The following is a 19,025-nucleotide window of genomic DNA, read 5'->3' as shown; positions in this document are numbered from 1 at the left end:
CGCTTTTCTGCTGAGACTAAGCTAAGTGCTCTGACACTGTCGTGTTTAATACAACCATCCACCTTGTTGCAATCAGTCTAACACATGCTGTGGTTAAAATGCCGGGAGCTGGGCCAAGGCAAGGGAAAAAAAGTGCAAATATCCCCATTGCTGTGGCCAAAGATGCTATAAATGTTGTTAAAAAGGCTTTACTAAGCATAATCCTGGTAGAAAAACCTCCTCAAGGGTCAGAGCATCAGGAGTACCAGCACTGCCTCTGAATCCCGGCCGTACCCCAGGCTTTACGAATTGCACGAGGAAAATATATCGTCAACCTAGTATTGTTGTTGGATTTTTAATGGAAGAAGAGGGAAATCTGAGGTGTCTTAATTATCAGTGGAAGTCTGACATGCAAATCAGCTGCAAAAATAATTGTCATCTCTAATCAGGGCGTTGATTAAGAATCTTAAAGCTCCTGAAGATGGAATTAGAAATTCGTGTGTTGTCCTTTTGTATTACGAGTGAGGATGTGTTGGAGAGAGTCGAGTGCATTTTTTCAGTATTTTTACACTCCTCATGGTTTTGGGTGACAATCTGGCAAACAAAAAACCTCAGTGCAGCAGGCAGTATTAGAGATATAAGAAATCACAGATGATGAATATAGTAGGGTAAGAAATAAGGCAGCTTTTTGGCTTCCTGATGCAGTGGGCTAGGTCTGGAGGATGCTCTAGCAAAGGACTGGAGCAGCCAGCCCCTGGGACGGAAAGCCCACAGTAAATCCCCTACATTTTTTTTTTCAAGAATTAAAGCCCATGAACGTGGCTCTGACAGCTGGATTGCTTTTATGGGAAGTGAGACCTCACCAAATGCATCTAAATCTCCATGAGAAATGAAATCTGTTCTTGGGGAGAAGAATAACCAGGTAGATGGATGTAGCCTTGTTTTTCAGATCTGATTTTTGGCACTGCAGGGCGCTTTTGGTTAAGAAATCAGCGTGGCACGATATCAGTAGTACATGAAATGGATTAAGAGAGTCGGCTCCCTTGGGAGTTTTCTGCTGCCTGTGACATAAAAGAAGTAAATAAAAATATAGTTTAAACGACAGAGTGAAACCCCCTGTAATTGTATTTACGGTAAGCTCCAGCGCATCTGTTCATAGCTATTTGCTGAAATTTCAAAGTTGTCTTGAGGGTTTTCCTTGCGGGCTGAGAAGGGGGGAGAAGTACCTCTGCTCCTTGGGACGAAGCAGGGGTACCTCTGTGTGAAATAACTGTGACATAACTGGTAGGATCTTACCCATGTACAAGCCCCTTTCCACCAAGGTATTTTACCTGAGGGCTGAAAATAAGACCTTGCGTTGGCCCTGCAGCTGGAGGGATAACCAGGGACCGCCTGGGCACGGGTATGCATTCTTCTCCATTGGGTAGAATGAACACAATGGTCTCTCCACTGTGAATAATCTCTTTATCAGCCAGTTGTCAATCCACCGCTTTGTAGGGCAAGAAACCCTTCTCTCCTGTGTCGTCCTTCTCTATTTGTGCCTTTGTGAATGAAAGATGGAGAGCGAAGCATCCTTTTGTCTTAGAGGACCTTTGAGATTTAAGTAGAGAGGCACCAGAAGATGACATTTGGAAGTGTACTATCGTGGAAAGGACAGAAGAAGCTGATAGAAGCAAGCTTGTCTGAAGGAAGGAGCGTGAAACATGGATTAGGGGGTGGATTGCGACCTGTTTTCAACCTGTCATTAAATACAGCCATAAAACCATCCTGTTTTCCAAGAAAAGACTTTTTCTATTACAAGACCCTCCAAGAGCTTTGTGTTGCATCCTCTGGGGCATCTTCCAGGGCAGGCCGAGTTGTAGCAGTGAGAGCAGTCATCCTCCAGAAATGCTCTGGCTATTTTGAAGAGTCTCATCTCTGAGGCTGTAGACCTTGAAGTCTTCCCAGGAAGAAGGAATGGGCAAGCATGCACCTACGGGAGGGTGTAAGAATGGGTCCTCATCTCTAGGGGCTTTTCTAAATGGTTTTCCAAGGCACTTGTGCCTCCTCCTGGGAAGCCGCAGCGTCGCTGTGCATCTGCCAAGCGCAGTGTCTCCAGATGCTTTGTGAAGTGTCACCGCTGACATTTGGCACTGATTTGGGGGAGAAAAGCAGTTGGTTAAATAAAAAGCGCAAGGATTGCAGTCTTCTGCCCTTGGTGGGTTTTAAATGTCCATGTGTGTTGCTCTTTTGTGATCCCTGAAGGCAACAAAATGCATTCTGGAAGAACAAAGGCTTCTGCCTGGTTTTATGTTACAAATTTCATTTCAGCTCTGACCTTCTCTTCCATGCAAGACCTTGACAAAAGTGGATCAAAGCTTAAACCTCGCTTTTCTGTCTTCCACACTTCTCCCAAATACAAGGTGTTGAGGGAATTACTCAAAGAGACGGGCAGGGCTGGGGACAATTGAGAAACCCTTCGTTATTTAAGGCAAGAAGGAAGAAAAGTGATGATGAATTTGTGCCGTAGCCAGATGAGTTCAAACGATGGGCCCGATAGAAAGCAATGGCGTTTCACCGGCAAGGGTCCTGTGCTGTCCATAAAAGTGAGTCTGAAAAGCAAAGACAATGGAAAGATGGCCAGGAAAATGGTTTATTTTTCAAAATGTAAACTAAATAGATCTTTGGTCACGTACAGGTTCCTTTGTATGACTATAGGCAACAGCATTTACCTTAAGAGCATTGCAAATTCCCCTTATGCTGAAGGCTTCCCATTTCATGGCCCAACCCTGGATGAGACCTCTCTCATCGACCCTGATGGGTGCTTTGCTGCCGATCCCCAGAGTTCCGGGCAAGTCTTTCATATGCACAGGGACTAATTAACTGTCCTTAACTATGCCCAATTTGTAAATAGTGTCTTGAAGTGGTGAGCGATGGGATTTTTGATAGCGCTGTGAGTAATAGGATAAGTACAGAAGCTCTTGGTAGGGTAGCGCTGGAATAATTTCCCTGCCAGTTACAAGAGGAACAAGCTGCAGCTTTATGTCTGGAGGTGCACATTTCTTTTATGCTGTTTCTTGGAGGAAAGCATAATTTACACCTAAATGTGCACATTTCTCTTTTTCATCTCTGTGCCTCCGAAGTACGGGATGTTTTTGTTTTGTTGTCCAGGAGCTTTTACTGGTTGTCAAAGCCATCTTTCTGAAAGCGTAATAATTTCACCGCATTATTAGTTTATGGGCACAAGGCCCCTTTAGAAATACACGGTCTAATGGAAGCTGCTGTTTGATCTGTGAAACAAGCCAAAAAAAACCCCAAACCACCCCATCAGAAGATGAGTCCCGGTGCAAAGTACCCAACGAGCTCAGGATGTGCTGGAGCTACTCTCTGGCTTTGCTTTTTTTGGGATGAGCAAGAATCAGTTTTGTAACCCAAAACGTACCACTTTTCCATCCTGACAGAAGCAGAGGAATTAGATTTGATAGTATTTTGTAAAGGTCCTGAATAGCAGCATTTGGCAGGGATTCCTCTCATTAGCTGTAGCTCTTGAAACATTTTTGTTGGCCAACAAAGATCTAGGCCTTGGGGATGACTAAAATCCTTACGTTTCTCCCCAGAGCGCTGGGAGACTTTGGGGAAATTCCCGCTTGATTTCTGGAGAGCCCAATATATTTAAACCCTGTGAAATTTCCTTTATTATGAAGGAGAGAAAAGACTGAAGGTGTTAGGAAAGGGGGCCAGAATTAAACAAGGAGAAAATCAGGGGAATAATTTTTGAAAGAGCTGCTTTACTAGACATTCAAGTGATGTGGAGGCGGTCCCAGCTCAAATCACTGGAAAAGCGTTTGGGGGGGGGACGACCTGGGCATCCTCCCAGACAGCAGAAACCAGAGAGAAAAGGGTTTAAAAAAAAAAAGTTTATAACCCCAAAAGCTTATTGCTGGTGTTCATGGTTTCAGCATGGCATTTGTGCAAAAAGGAACCCGTGGTGGCAAAGCGAGGTTTGAGGGCAGCTGCTATGTGAATGGTCGAGGCAGTTGGGCAAGCTCTTCTATTTCTTTACTTTTTTCTTCTTATTTCTTATGTTTCCCCTTTGGCTTTCCCTGAGCTAAGTCTGTTCACCAATTCTCTCTTCACAGGTCCCTGGAGAAGTCATTAACACCCTGTGTGGATACAGGACGCTCGATAAGGAGGTAACAGCTTTTTCCTTCGTACATACAAGGTTTGCTCCTCCTTCCCCAAACCCCCATAAATGAACGGGTTACGTGCAGGTAAGCTCTTCCCCACCAAGGACGGCTGTTACTGCAGCTCTATAGAAGTTAACTTTTATTGTTTTTCCCTAGCGTCCCAGGGCGTTGCTCAGGCTCGCGGAGCTTGGGCAGGCTTGCAGTGTGTTTGGGTAGTCCCTGCAAGCTTTGGCGTGGCCTTTCTGAGAGCAACGAGGTCTCTCCTGGATCCGCCCTGGGAAATGCTGGTCCTGAACTGTGTTTTGAGGCTTGGTGGTAGGAGAGAAGCTGATTCTGCAGCCTTCAGGGGTGACCGCGGAGCTGTATTGCAGCACAGAGCTGCAGTATCTCCGTGCATATGATCCATAACTCCCAGGGACCTTTTTTTGGCAAGAAAACCCAGGAAAGGTCCAATCCTAGAAAGCAATTCCCAAACACTTCTCACGCAGCACTTCTCCTTTGGCTTGCAAGAAGGAGCGAATGCAAGTAATAACATCCCCCCCCCCCCAACTCAACATCTCAATGAAACCGTGATGCTTCTCTTCACTCTGCCCCCAGCGCCTGGAGCTGCTCGGCGTCATCCACGTGCGAGGCTGCATCCACGCCGTCGGGCTCTGGCTCAGAGACAACTTTGAGGCCACTTTGGGCATCGTTTTCTCCCTGCTGCTTCCACAGGTATGTGGCGGTTCTGGTTGGCATCCTTTCAGCTTCTTTCATTGCACTGGGGGAGGAAAAGAATTCATTTTTAGTTATTTTTTTCCCCCTCCATTTACATCGGAGGTCTGTGTCTTAGGTGGGAAAAGTCACAGCGCTTTCCAGAGCATCCGTAGCAAAATTAACAGTTTCCGACTGCGGTGCTGGCTGTCTCGTGATGTGCTCCTGAAATCTAATGAGTGATCAAGTAATAGCATCTAAAAGCAAGGCATGCATATGCTAGCACAGCCGATCCTTTTGAATTTGTTTTTACAGCTCTCTCCAAATAGGGCATAAATATTAACCAAAATAAACCATAATCGTAAATTCAGCAGGATTTGCCATGCATCATGAAATCCATTTCCCATTAGCGACGCCTGAGGATCCAAGCAAGTTGCCAGCACAGGTAATTAAGCTCTCCATCACAGATGCTCGATACGGAGAGAAATGTTGGGTTGCAGCTTTGCAACACTGTTGGCACTGTGCTAGCAAGGAGGTGAATGTCTCTCTTTGTTCTTTCCAGAATTATTTTTGACAAAACTTACGATGATTTAGGGTTGATTTGATCTTTTTTTTTTTTTTCCTTTCGAGACTCACGAGCAAACGCTCTCTTTTTATCTCATTGGATGTAACGTTGGTTTTGCTGCTGGAGGCATTTGGTGATGCTTTCCAGATATGGGGTTTTATCTAAGTGGGCATGAAATGATTTTATTCTTTAATGTGTTTCTGCTTGCAGTGAAAGGTAGGATAGCGGCTGAATGAAGCAGAAGCTGTTAGGGAAATATGTGGTGCGTTGAGCTAATTTTTCAAAGGATGGACTTGCCCCTTGAGTTCTCAGATGGTCCAAATGAAAAACCAAGATGGGGGAGGGGTTTGTGCCCAGTCGTCGCTGTGATGCTCCATGTTTCTACAGTGTTTTCTCCAAAGCATGCAGATGAGCAATGGACTTCTGCTGTGCTAGCTCCAGGAAATGTAACAGGCACAGAAATGGGGGGAGAAAGTGCCGTAATAGAGGCAACAGCTTCCATCTGCCTCGCAGGGCGTCGAGAGTCCATTACAGGAGCCGCCTGTTGTGTTACCCATTAACCTGCCAACATGATGCTTTTAACTGGGAGGGGCAGGGAGAAAAACCAGAGATGGCAATAAGGATTGCTGAGCCTTGATGAATATCAAGTGCTTTTGAGCAAGCGTTGTGATTTTCTGGCGTGCCGTTAAATGCTCTTCAGATGAAGAACCTCGTTCTTCCCATCTGCTCACGATTTTCAGGTTTTTAATATAAATTGGATTTGATTCTGTCAAGTTTTGGAGGGAATTAAGTTATAAATGGCCATCTGTGTTGCCAGGAGCTGTCAGCCTAGAACAGCTTCATCCCCAGCAGCTGTCAGCAGAAAGCTGGGGTGAGAACATTGTCTGTGAATTGCCGATCCAAGGGGGAAGGGGTTGGCGCTGTCGATGGGGGGACGTGACAGTGCCTTGAACTTTGGGAAGAGTCAATGTATTGAGCTGTCCCTTCTTTGGCCCTTGGGTATCTGTCGTGTCCCGCTGTGGAGCTGCAAACCGCCTTGGCGGAAAACTTGCCGGATGCTGGGAGAAGCTTGGGACCGTGATCCACGTCCCGAGTCCAGCTTTGGGTTTTGCCCAGTTTTCCTCAAGGTGTTGCTCTTCCTTAGGATCAAACTTCAGCCTCGTCTGTGACAACGAGCAGCCCGAGGGCTCAAAGGCTGGGGATTGGAGCTTGGCTGATGTTCATCATCCGAGTGCCCGAGATTTGTGCGTGGATTTGGGGCAAGCGACCGGCTCTTCTTGTGCGGAAAGAAGGACCTAAGAAAAACTTTGTCGGACACAGAGCGCCCATGGAGAGCGGGCAGTTATTGCTCTCAGGGTTGTCTTTCCATCATGCTCAGGTGTGGGAAACCATCAGATTTTGGCTTTCTGTCACGCGGGAAGTTACTGAATTTTTAGTTTTCTCTGCTTTTCCCCAAATAGCTTTGCGAGAGGCCGAGGGCACAGGGCAGGCGGCTTGGCTTTGCTTCCTCATGCATGCGGGTGTCTGTCTAATTGGGGTCAGGGAAAGCTCTAAATCTGCTGGGTCCTGTTGGGTGTTGAACTGATTGAATGGCCGAGGAGGCAGGGAAAAATCCTGCCTGGGTACGTCACTGCGCAGCAGCCAGCCCGTCTCCTGGCATTGCAAGGCAGAGGGAGTTTGTAGTTTTATGATAGCTCTTAAATCATGACTCTGTCTATCTTTTTTAAGAAAGCCATCAAGCAATGGGGGAAAAAAAATCCTATTTCAGGAGTGGGGAAGTGGTTGTGTCATTTGTCGTATTTCATTCAGAGCGAAGCATAAATGCAGCAACTTGATTATTTTTCTGTCTTTGCAGAGTACCTTTAATTCTCTTTTTTTTTTCCACGCTATGTTTCATTCTCCAGTAACAATCCCATCTCCTTGCCTTACTTCTCAGCCAAGCTGCAGACCAAGGCCAAACTGTGATACATTTCATATTGCTCTCAAAAAGACGTTGTAATTTAGTCGCTGGCAGTCAATGGCAAGTTCACATTGTGGCCTCGTACTAGTTGTGTTTAACTATGAAGCAACCCCAGATCTTTCAGCAGGTGCAGCAAAGCACATAGATTTGTTTTATATTGGCTGCATCTCTACCTTCTGTGCCTCTAGCAAGATTATCCAAGGAGTTTACAGCATGCATAAAAAGAATTTATAGTTAAAATAAGCCAAATAACCTCATGTATTGCTCTTTCCCCTTTGCCACGCCTGGGGGCTCTTTCAGCAGCTTTTATATTGACCTCAGGAAAAGCATCTCCCACTTTTCCATCCCCGTGCCTTTGCAGGGGATGTTTTCTGATGGGATTTCATCCTCCTCAGCAAGGTGAAGACGTAGCCAGTGTAATTAGGTAGAAACAAGAGCAGGAAAAAGTTCAACTCCTTTTTCTCCATCCTAAAGAAGCAGAAAGTGGCACCAGTCCTATTAGAAAGAAAAAAAAAAATCTGGGGAAGGTCACCACCAAGGGCTAATATCTATCGACGCTGCAGTGCAGCCGACTCGCAGTAAATTGTTGCTACCTCCGTTTCGATATTTCATCAATCTCCAAAGCTCTACGTTGGGAGCAGCTACAGAGTAATAGGGCGTCAGTGTAGAGGTAGATGTTCCCTCCTAAGAGCATAAATCCAGAAGATCAACTGTTTCAGTCCACAGAAATGCAACGTTAGACTTGCAACGGACATTTTGCAGGTTGGCGTCTTCATCTCTTGGTGACAGTATGTTAAATGTTTCCTTGTGTAAAGGGCTTTGTATTGCCAAAGTTCCCTCTTTCTTTGCAAGATTAATTTGTATTTTGTTTGCTTTTTAATATCGAAGTTGCTCCAGGGGCTGGAAGGCGATATATTTTCAAGCAGCTGACACATGCTTAATGTAGTAGAAAAGGGGAATAAAAGGGATTTTTCCATTAGCAGTCCATGACCTGCACAGGACCTTGGTCTATAAATATCAATTTATGGAAGGAAAAGCCAATAAAAGACAAATGCTTGCTTTTTACTTGATAAGCTCTGGGAAAGCTTGAGACAATTCAACTCTTCTGTTTAGCAGGATCCAGGTTTACAGCCGCCCCAATGGGCAAGGACCTGCGGAGCCAGGCACGGGCTTGCGTAGCAGCCAGTGATGTCTGCATGGAAAACGGTTTTCTTGCAGAAAGTTTTACTTGCAGAAGACCCTCGTTGGGCTAGTGGATTATTTTCTGCATGACCAGAGTTGGTTTTGTCGGGACCGTGATGCAGCAGGATGCGGTTAATCATGCTGTCGCCCTGCAAGGGCTCTTGAGCACCATTTTGTTGCTATTTTGCATCCTTAATTTTTGCCCTTGTTAAGCAAAATGTGACTGGAGGAGCTGAGCTCCTCTCAGGTGCTCTGCAAGGACCCAAAACGCAACCCTTCCGCCCCGAATCGAGCCACCGATCACGTGCGGGTGCACATGTGCGTATGCACGCCCCTAAGGGAAAACAGCTGCAGTTTTCCAGACCTTTTTCTTGTTGTATAATAATGTGGAAATGAGTGTTTGAGCCCTTCCCCTCTTCCAAAAACGTTCCTGACTCCGAGCATGCCTCCCTTTGCCAGATGAGCCATCAATCAGCGAACCTTTCCTAGCGAGGGGGTGGATATTGCAACTAGATCTCGGCCATGTCAGCGCTGTTGTGACCTATTCCTAATGCAAACCCGTTTAATCCGAAAGAAGAAGCGGAGCCGCTACGAGACATCGAGCAAAGCTGCGGCTTGGCAAGGATGGAGCTGAGCACCAAAAAGCCTCGTAATACATCTTACAGCACCTATGTGGGAGACAGAAATAGATGGCTTATGTCTAGCAGGCGGCTTTGCGCTGCACCAGAACCACGGAAATCGGAGCATAGCATCAAATAGTTGTATGTATTTAACTTCCTCAGGTGCTGGAAGAGAAGGAATAACCATTAATTGCGTTAAAGTATCCCAAACTTCCATATTCATCTGATTTTGGGCTCGCGATGTTGGTAGGAAACTGGTAATTAGGACTGATGCTGTCTTGTTTGAAATGGTTTAAAAAAGTCTTCGTTGGCTGCTGTCAGCTCCAGGGGGAAAGGGAGCTTTGGGCTTTGAAGGAGAGAGTAAGCGTTGATCCCTGGAAGTGCAGTATTGGGGTTCATCTGAGACAAATCGCGCTGGAGAACCAGGGTGCTTTGCTGCCACCACAAAAAAAAGAGTGGAGAACAGGCGCTGAAACCACCGGACCATGTATTTCCGATCTCTTCTGGATATCTCTTGTAATAGAAAGATGACCCTTCATGCCTTTGAGTAATGGGATCGGATGAAGTGAGACGTTTGCTGTGTCAGGGGCAATAACTATTTAATTTCTGGAGCGATGAGCTGGGAACAGCAGCAGGATGGTGTCCTTGCTCAGCCAGACAGGCCAACACCCACAGCTTAATCATGATACAGCATCCGGTTATAATCAGCGTCACTCTTCTCAGTTGGCTCGAAATAACTGCATGTTCAGGAAAAAAATAGCAGGGTTTTAATTTGCTTTTTGAGCTTTTCCTCTTTTGCATAGAGAAAACTCAAGGGTCTTCCAGTAGCAGGGACTTGCAGACACCCATGGGAGCCTTCTGGGTTAAAGGAGTGTTTATAATTGGGGCTTAAACCAGAAAAATGATCAGACTGCCCTTGCCTGGCGGCGTGTGCCCGCATGGTTTTGCTGGGGCAGGGAGGTCCGACTCCCAGGGCCGGGAGAAATACAAACCAGGCGTTGGATTAAGTGGTGCGGGAGGATATAAAAAGCTCCAGCTGATGGATGGGTTTTATTTCCCTGTTCTCGCAGGCGGCTCGTAAGCATCATACAGCCCCCAGGAGTCCGGGAGAAAATCCCTGAGGATTTGTGCTCTGGAGCACTTATTTTTTTATTCTCTCTGATGGACACAAGTTTCCTCTAGCTGCTTGGATGGGTTGGATGGGAGAATTTATGGCTGGCCCTCGCTGAGAGCAGATGTACCGCTCACCCTTTTTGCTGGTTGAAAATGAAGATGCAGAAGTTTCTTCCCCTAAATCGGATGGCTTTGGGGCATATTTCAGCCGTGGCTTCCCAGGGGAGTCCCAAGATGCTGCTGAGAGATGGAGAGAAAGGTCTTCATCTGTGGCTGGCCTTCAGTGCAAAATGCCAGTCGGGATCAGCTCAAGGCCACCGAGCTGCTACTGGGACAAGGTGGAGAGGTGGGAAATGGCAGCAGACGTCTGCCCCCCATTCTGTTTTGCTGTGTATTTAGAAATTTAGCATTTTATTAAAAGAAAAAAGAAAAAAAGCAACAGGATATCTCCTTCCTGGTGCAACATCATGTGCTTAGTTAGTTAAAATATAATAATCTAGGTATCTGCATGGCCGTAGTGATTATCATTGTTTCTAACAGTGATGCTTTGATTTTGCAAAGTTTCCCTTCTTGATTCGTCTCAAGGTGGCCAGGGAGCAGAGGGCAAGGTGGGCAGCATGCCCCAGCCGGGAGGAAAACGCGTGCGAAGGGAAGGATGCAGGAAGGATATTGCCTGTGCAAGCCTTTGCACGCTCCCTCCTGCCAGTGTCCAGACGGGAACCGAGGCCGTAAGTCTCAAATAACGTCATCTGTGGGGTGGTTTTTTTTCCGTAGCTGTCACTGCGGGGGATCCCTGACTTTGGGTGTCACCAAATTACAAATACCATTATCAATGCAAGTTGCAATATGTGTATATAAAAATATATACATACACACACACACGGTGCACTTGCTATTGCAATAGATATATATACACACACACAAAATCATAGTGTGACTCTCCAGTTGGTCTGCACGCTCTATTGCTTCCCTCGACACGCAGAGGTCTCTGGATTTATTTTTCTGCGCGCAGCTGCTCCTGCACACTGTAAGAGCAGCTACTTGATGATCTTGTACCCCCGTGCCTTTAAATCCCCCAGTAAGAAGCTCAGAAAGCAGCAGACTGGAGACCTCCTGAGGCAGCGATGGTTTCTGTACTTTGCTGAACGCAGCCAGAAAGAACAGGCGATTTTCTAACTTTAAATGACCGGCAAGCGGCAACTCCCAAGCAGTTCCCCCCTCGCTCGCTGGCGGTTACCATCACGGGGAGGGGCAGACAGGGAGAAAAGCAGCTTGTTAATTTTTTTTATCCTCACACTTGATACATTTTGTTAACACGCTCCTCTGCAATAACGCCTTCCTTCATATTGCCGTGCAATAAAATCAGCACTCACATTAGAAGTCTCTCTGCTTCTGGAAAACATGGTGCCCTTGGTGCCGGGGATATTGAACGCATCTATATTCCTGACAGCTTTTTCTGTTTTCATTAAGTGGAAAAGGATATTTAGAGGCGAGCTGAAATGGAAGTTGGTTCATAACTCAGAGGAGAGTGAAGGCTGACTGAGGGCTTGCGGTAATTTTATTCCATTCAAGAAATCCCCAGTCTAACCCGGGGTGCTGCGTCCTGTGGTAGCTCGGGCTTCTCATCGCCGCCGGGAGGAGAGGAGCAGGAGCGATGATATCCCTGAACCTGGGTGCTTTTGCAGAACTGGATTCATTTACATTAAATGTATTGTAAGCACAAATCTTTTCTGAATTACTGTTTGGTTTAGGGAGAGAAAAATGACATGCTTGCCTTAAAATTTGTCATTTCAAAGGGTTTTGCTTGGTTGGTCCTTTCTCTGTATCAGCGGTGGGATTTTAATCTACCCAGTGATGACATGCTATTAGAAGTAAATAATGCTAAAGCTTGACATATATTTAAATATTATTTTAAAACTTTTTAAACCCTTTGGGGCTCTGCTTTTGAATATGGATTAGCATAATCTTATTATCTAGAGCCACGTGGGAGCGGTTGCTGTGGGCTTGCCCTGCACTTCACGGAGCGACGGAGCCACCTCCAAGCATCGCCCAACCAGCCTTGGCCTCCTGCATCCCCACCCGGAGGTTTGGGCAGCTTTTGGGGAGAGAAGAGAGGACATAGGGAGACAGGAGAGCACGAACCCTGCTGGTTTCCATGACAAAGCCTTTAGGTTTGATGTTTTGCTTCGCCGCCGAAAGCAAGCTCTGTCCCAGGTGACCCCGAGGCTGCACAGCCTGATTCTGGTCCTGCGCAGGCTCTCGGGGAGCGAACGCATCTCGCACAGCCTGAGTCGGAGCTGCATGCCGGCGCCGTACTCGGGCTGAAATAATTTCATAGAGTATTTGGGAAGCAGTCACCTGCTGAGACAGGTAGATAATATGCAGTGCAGCTGTGAATATTCTGAGGGCAGCAGGGAGCTACGTAGATCCATACACAAAAGTTTCAGGGGCTGTAAGCTAGCCTGATTTCAGGCTATTTGGATAAAAAAAGGAGATGCTGAGATGCTTCCAGACTTTTCTTTCCAGGTTTTTCTTTCACCACCTGCAGCCCTCTTCCCTGGCAAAGAACCCTAATGGCACGAGTCCAGCATTTCTGTAGGTCCCGCAGTGGGGAAAGCCCTGCTAGCCGTTACCGCGCAGCGGCCCCCGGCACCTCGTCTGTTCTTTCAGTGATTCGTCCTGTTATCAGTAGTTAGGTGAACATCAGATAAGTGGGATGCGCTTTGAGGATCGGCAGGTGCAATTAGGAAAGTGGGAACAGGGCAAGCTCCGACTGAGGACTTCAAGGAAGGACCCTCAGTGTTAGGAGAGCATCTCAAGGGCCGTGGTCTTCTGCTTCTTCTGAGTTGAAGGAAGAGCAGTCGATCCAGGGGAGTCTCCTTGGGATCCACCTCCAGGGGAATTTGGGAGGGAAAAATAAGTATTGAACTGATTTGTGGGGGGGGCTTCTGTGCAAGGTGCAAGCTGCCCGTGCACATGGTGGGGTATTTCTCCGTCTCTGAAAGGTAAATTAATAAACCCCGGTGTTTGTGTTTGCCTGTTTGCTTTCAGCTCGTTGGGTGAACACTTCCCTGACTTGCTTTTTCCCCTGTGGAATTTTTGCCTCCGTTTTCTGCAGCCCCCTCTGGGCAAGGGCTTTTCACTTTCCACTCGGGGATAAAATGGTCCCTAATTTAAGATGCATTACAACCCTTTACCCTTATCCCCATTTATCTTTCTCTCGATGTTCCCACTTTCCAGACCATTTAATGGATCGATTAGGACCCAGAGAAATGATTAGTAACATGTTTTCAGCTCCAAAACCAGCTGATGGACGCTACAGGTGCGACGGGGTTATTTATTGACTCTTTGTTGCAAGGAATGGTTGTGCAGAAAAACATGTTGACTGCTAGCCTCAAAATTGAGAGGAAAAGCCCTGAGACTCAAGAAGGTCTCGTCCTTCTCCATCCCCTCGTGCACTGAAAATGCCTATAAAGCTGCCCTGTTCGTATCCTGATGCTGAGCCCTGCAATCTGGGGCTTACAGGGAATGAACCTTATTTCTAAGGATCAGCAGTCAAGATGGGTAAAGGGTTAGTAGAAAATATGTAGCTTGTGCTGAGAATGCTCTGATTGCCGCCGTGCCCCTCATCAGCGCCTGGTCTGCAGGGCAGCTCCCCGCGACGCCTTATCCGTGCCCTCGCTGGCGTCACGATCGGGGCCGCCGCGGAGGAAACGCCAGGTGAAATCAGTGCAACGGGCTTGAAATCTTGTGCTGATGAAAATGCTTCTCCCCCCCCCCCCCCCCCCCGCCTTCTCCTAAAGATTTAAAGAGTGGTTTTCACTTCCCTGACAGCCGGCAGGGAAGTGGGACATAACCTGGGTGGCACCACGCTTGCAGCAAGACCTTAATTTTAGTAAGAGCCTGGACTCTTTGCTCTCTTTGCAATGCTTGTGGTGACGCCCAATGGATCCACACGCCGCTGCCAGGGAAGTCACGAGATGGATGTGGCAATTAATGAGTTTAGCAACGAGCCTGCTGCTTTGGCAGAAGATTTTACTGGATCTTGTCCTCTCTTGTCTCGTGGCCAGGTTGGGAAGTTTGGGTGACAGCATCCCTTGCGTGAGAAGGCCTTCAGGAAGGGTTTGCGTGGCTCTAGTGGCTGTAACACTCGTATTTTGCAGGTGATCGGCCTTGTGATGGCTTGGCTGTATTGGCAAAAGCTCAACGAGATCTACTCCAAGCTAGACACCGTCGACTTCAAGGCCTTGGAGATGCGGGATTTCAGCTTGAGGGCGGTGGATCTGAGCGGTGCGGGCTGGTGCTGGTGCTTGCCCAAGGAAGGGGGCTACATCCCCATCAATGCTGAGGAGGAGGAGGAAGGCGCCATCTGCCACAGCAAAGCGTGAGAAAGGTGGAGGACTGAAAGGCAGCTTGGAGCAAAGCTCTTGGGGAGGCAGCAGGTGTTGAATGTGGAAATAACATGATTTATCTTCTCAGGTTCAGGAGATACTTTGGGGGAAACTGTAAAGTAACTCTGGAAGGTTTCAAAAAATGCAGTGCACTGTGCGGGCACATGAGCTCCCCGGGGTCCTTTTACTACCCTGACATTTCGAAGTGTTTGTACCTCTCCTTATTGGGTTTTGGGTTTGTTGTTTTTTTTTAACACAATAAATGTGACTTCTGTTGTGTTTTGTAAAGTCGCTTCCACTCACCGCACGCCGGTCGGGCCACCGGGGAGGGGAGTGGCAATGTCGTCGTTGCACTTTGGGGTATCTTTATAGTTATATTTAGCCTGATCCCCTGAAAAATAGTGGCTCTGTGGTAGATCCCCAGCTGTACCCAGGCCACAGAAAGACATAGCTAAAGGAAAAAATGGAGCAGTTCGCTCTGCAGAGACTTTCTAAAGGGCTTTTCCAGGAATCAAATCCCCAGGGAGGCACAACTTGCACCTCCTGGAGCAAGACGGATGTTTGGGCAAGGCTTGCACAGGGGGGAAACACCCATTTCTGAAGGTTTCCAGCTCTTCCCTATGAACTATGGCTCCAGTTTTTCTCCCCAGGCAAGGAAAAGGAGAGCCCAGCAATTTTTAAAACACAGACAGCTTTATTGTGGCAACATGCCGTCCCTGGGGGTGGTGGTAACTCCCCTCTGCTCGAAACCAACCTCTAATGACCAGGTAAGGAATTACCTTTTATAATAGTTATTTTTTAGCACAACAGCTTGGCGATCAAGGTGGCAATTCCCTCCCGTGTGACTCGGGGTAAGGGAATTAAATAGCCAGCGTGGGTTGCACCCAATCCTGGAGCAGGAAGTTGAGCCGTACTGGGAAACGGGCTTGCAGAGGGAAGCCTCAAACAAGATGAATTGCAAAAATATGAGTGTGTTTCTATAAAAAAAAAAAACCAGTGAAGCCCTCTGCAAAGCTCCCCAGGCTGCTCTGGTGCGGGCTCAGCAATAACCTACCGATGGCAAAGCTTCCCCCGGCGGCCCTAAGTCAAACGAAGGGGGGAGCGTAGATCAGGGACGTGTTTTCTCTCCAAATGTACCAAAATCCCCCGGGGCCCCCCAGGGCGGCTGTAGCTGCTGCATCTATCAAGCGAGAGGAGTCATTTCAGAAGGAAAATGCAAAGGAAAAAAAGTCTATATTTCAAAAGAGCAACGTGTCTGGAGCACCGCTCGGCGGGGGCGAAGCTGGCTTTATTAGTGGCGCTTTTTATTAATAAGGGTGTTTTAGAAGCTGGGGGCTGGCTTCGTTTATTTGGATGCCCAAGCAGGGAAAGGTGAGAGCTGGTGTGTGACTGCCGGGCTCTGTCTCCCTCTTCTGGCTGTTTCCAGGCTTTATTTTTTAACTAAACGAGAAGCAATCCCCAGCACAGGCCTGAAAAAACACTTTTTGAACCATTATTTTTTCCGCAAATCACATTGAAAATGGAGCTGTGAACCACAAGAGCTGAGCAGTGAGGTCACTGAATTTTTTTAAAACAGCATGGCCAAAATTGTTGGGGTTTTTTTTTTCTGCAAATGGAAAAGGTAAGACCTGCAGCCCAGGGAAATCAGGTGAGCACGAGCCGTTGGGGAATAACAGGGTGACTGCCTTCCCCCGAGCAGCTCGCGGGCTCTGGGGATTTTGCTTTTCCTCCTTCTTCCCCCTCTCTCGGGGAGGTTTTAGTGAAACCTTAAGAAATAAAGCTGATAAATTCAACCTGCTCTTTGTACTTCCAGGTATTTGGGGAGAGAAATTCCCTTTCTATTCTTTTTCTCTTTATTGCAGGACCAGCACCTTTATACGGTTTTCCTGGCCAGGCAGAGCCCGCCGGTGCTGGGCCCCGGCGCAGGCAGCACGGAACGGGTCGGGTGCAAGGCTTTCATGCCTGTGCTAACGCTGTGTTTCGGGAGGTGGTGAGCAATGGGAGATGGGGAGAAGCTGATTCACGCATCAGCTTGGGCAGCCGGCTCCCCTATTCCCATGGACCGTTGCTCTGCAAATGCCTGGAAAGAATGGGAAAGGTAGATTTAAGCAGGAGCATGGAATCGTAAGTGCAGTTTGCAAAAGCTTTTCTCCCGCTTGCAAACATGCCTCGTAACTCTAAATAAAGAGGATGGCAATAATGTGCCTTAATTCACCCTATGTTTTTTTGCACCTTGAAGTTGCTGCTGCCTTGCTCCAACCCGGCTCTGCTGCACATGGAAGAACAACTCCAAGCAAAACAGGAGCTGGGAAGAATATGGGAGCAGGGATAAAGTATCAAACAGGTTTTGCTTTGTTTCCGCTGAGACTCCAGACCGTGCCATCGAATAATCTCCCCAGAGGCGAGAGAAAAGCCCCGTTATCGGATGACCTTAAAGCACAAAGTCTGATTTCCCATCCCTCATTTTTTTGCTTGATGATGAGGCCGGCCGTGACGAAGGGCCAGGCGCTGCTTTGATGTGGATTTATTGATACCCCTGTTAAAAGGCTAAGTGGAGGCGAGCAAGCCAGGCGTTAAATAGAAGCAGACAGCTCGGGAAGCAAAGCGGGCACACTCGTGTGACCGAGAGCTTGGTTTTCGTGAAATCAAATTTACGGGTGTTCCACACATTAAAAGCAAAATGTGGAAATTGCAAAATGATTCTGTGTGTAACCCTCAAAAAAAAAAAAACCTAAAAAAAAAAACCCCACAAAGCCAAAGAAACTGCATTTGATGGCCACGGGGCTGTTCCTGCCGTCCCCAGGGGTTTTAGGAGCACGCCCCTGAAGAATTTCTTTCTAGTCTTTAAGATTAGATGTACATGACGTTGCACAGAGCAAGAAAATAAAAGCAGTTGCCCTCCAAAATCCCTCGCGATCCAGCCAAAACTGGTGCAGATAAAACCCCCCAACAACCCCAGAAGATGCAGATTCCAGATTCTGCAAGCTGGGAATGGACAACTTGCATTTTCCTACAGCCCAGTGGTCTGATACCCAGAGATCATCGCTGCGCAAGGCCAGGTCTCCGCTGCCTTGAATGTCCCATCCTCTCTGGAGGCCTATTTGCGTCCCGTGATGCCTTTCTGCTCCCAAAGTCAATCAGCGTTGCCCAAAATACATTTTAAGCTGGGAGCTGCACAGCGCTTGGCAGTGGGCGTCGATACGATGGTGGCAAGAGCAGCTTTATCTCAAGGCAATCTGGGCTCCCTCAGCCACCAGAATCTGTGACTTTACTCCACGGCCCCATCCTCCGATTTCTGAACGATTTTGAGGAGGTCAAGGTAAGTTAACTCATGGTAAAACTTGTTTTTGCGGAAGGGGAGGGGGGCAGGGGTGGGGGGGTGATAAGTGGGGTTTATTTGGCAAAGGTAACAGCGCTTTTCTTTTCCTCCCCTCATTTCTAGCGTGCTTACAGTCGTGTTTTGCAACAGTCCTAGTCTGTGTCGTGCTTGTGTTTGTATGCAAGGATTTTGGGGAAAAAGCTTTATATGTAAAACATTAGAGGAAAACATCCTAGGCTGTATGACTGTCGTAAATCAGCTGTAATCAACCAAGACCTTTCGTTTATCAGTGGATCTAACAAAGTGTGGCTTTATCAGATGGGTTATTTTTGCTGCCCAACAGAGTTGGGGTAGAGCTCTCGCCAGCCAAGCTAAATTGCAAAAAAAAAAAAGGTATATTTCTTCCCAACACAGACCCAGCTTAAGGGTTGTGCGTCCCCGTCCATCACCTGGGGGCCCTGACCCAGCACAGAAGCTTGTGGGGAAATCTCTTGGGGGAGGTTGTGACGGTTCATCTGTTAGAAGGTACCAGCTCATTTTTAAAGCAAAAATATTTATGCCTGCAGCTGGCTGGGTATTTTGTTGTTTCTCCTGCCAGCACCAGCTTCCTAAAATCCTCAGAATTAGCCCCATAACGTTACTCCCAGGAAGCCAAGGCTTGTGGCTGATGTTATCCCTTAATACGCCGAGGTTTGGGGCACGGTTGTCTGTCCAGATGTGTTTGCCCCTAAAAAAAATTGGTTCCTGCACCAGGTTAATGTGGTAAAAAAAAAAATATCCCAAATCTGTTAAATCAAGAGGTGTCTTCAAGTAGCAACTGGGGTAAGGCTGGAGCCCATATGGGTCTTTGCCTTGGGGGAAAATGGGTCAGTAATTCAGCAACCCAAGCGAGCCGACGTGGCCAGTCCTGGGCCCTTCCAGCTATTTAGCTGTACACCCATTTGCTTTATATTTTTAATCTATTTGGCTTGAACTGAGATTTTTCTTCCCTAAAATAGATGGATAGTGGTATGATATTGCCACGGATGCAAGCAGCC

General features: G+C 47.3%; 1 protein-coding gene across 4 annotated transcripts in view; it reads left to right on the top strand.

Annotated features, from left to right (window-relative positions):
• The window catches only part of LOC142048026 (tetraspanin-15-like), a 61,841-nt gene extending 46,895 nt beyond the window's left edge, over window positions 1–14,946 (top strand). For 3 of the 4 annotated variants that reach the window (XM_075074517.1, XM_075074518.1, XM_075074516.1), the window contains exons 6-9: window positions 4,098–4,151; window positions 4,743–4,859; window positions 6,548–6,781; window positions 14,442–14,946. In XM_075074517.1, the coding sequence (XP_074930618.1) occupies window positions 4,098–4,151; window positions 4,743–4,859; window positions 6,548–6,781; window positions 14,442–14,666 (630 nt within the window). In that variant the 3' untranslated portion in view covers window positions 14,667–14,946. The remainder of the gene's footprint in view (window positions 1–4,097; window positions 4,152–4,742; window positions 4,860–6,547; window positions 6,782–14,441) is intronic. The other variant, XM_075074519.1, reaches the window with a different exon arrangement.
• Window positions 14,947–19,025: the final 4,079 nt, after the last annotated feature.

This window comes from Phalacrocorax aristotelis, chromosome 24, assembly GCF_949628215.1.
Source record: "Phalacrocorax aristotelis chromosome 24, bGulAri2.1, whole genome shotgun sequence".
NCBI lineage: Eukaryota > Metazoa > Chordata > Aves > Suliformes > Phalacrocoracidae > Phalacrocorax > Phalacrocorax aristotelis.
The sequence above is the reverse complement of the archived record's forward strand: the minus strand, read 5'-3'. Positions and strand labels throughout refer to the sequence as shown.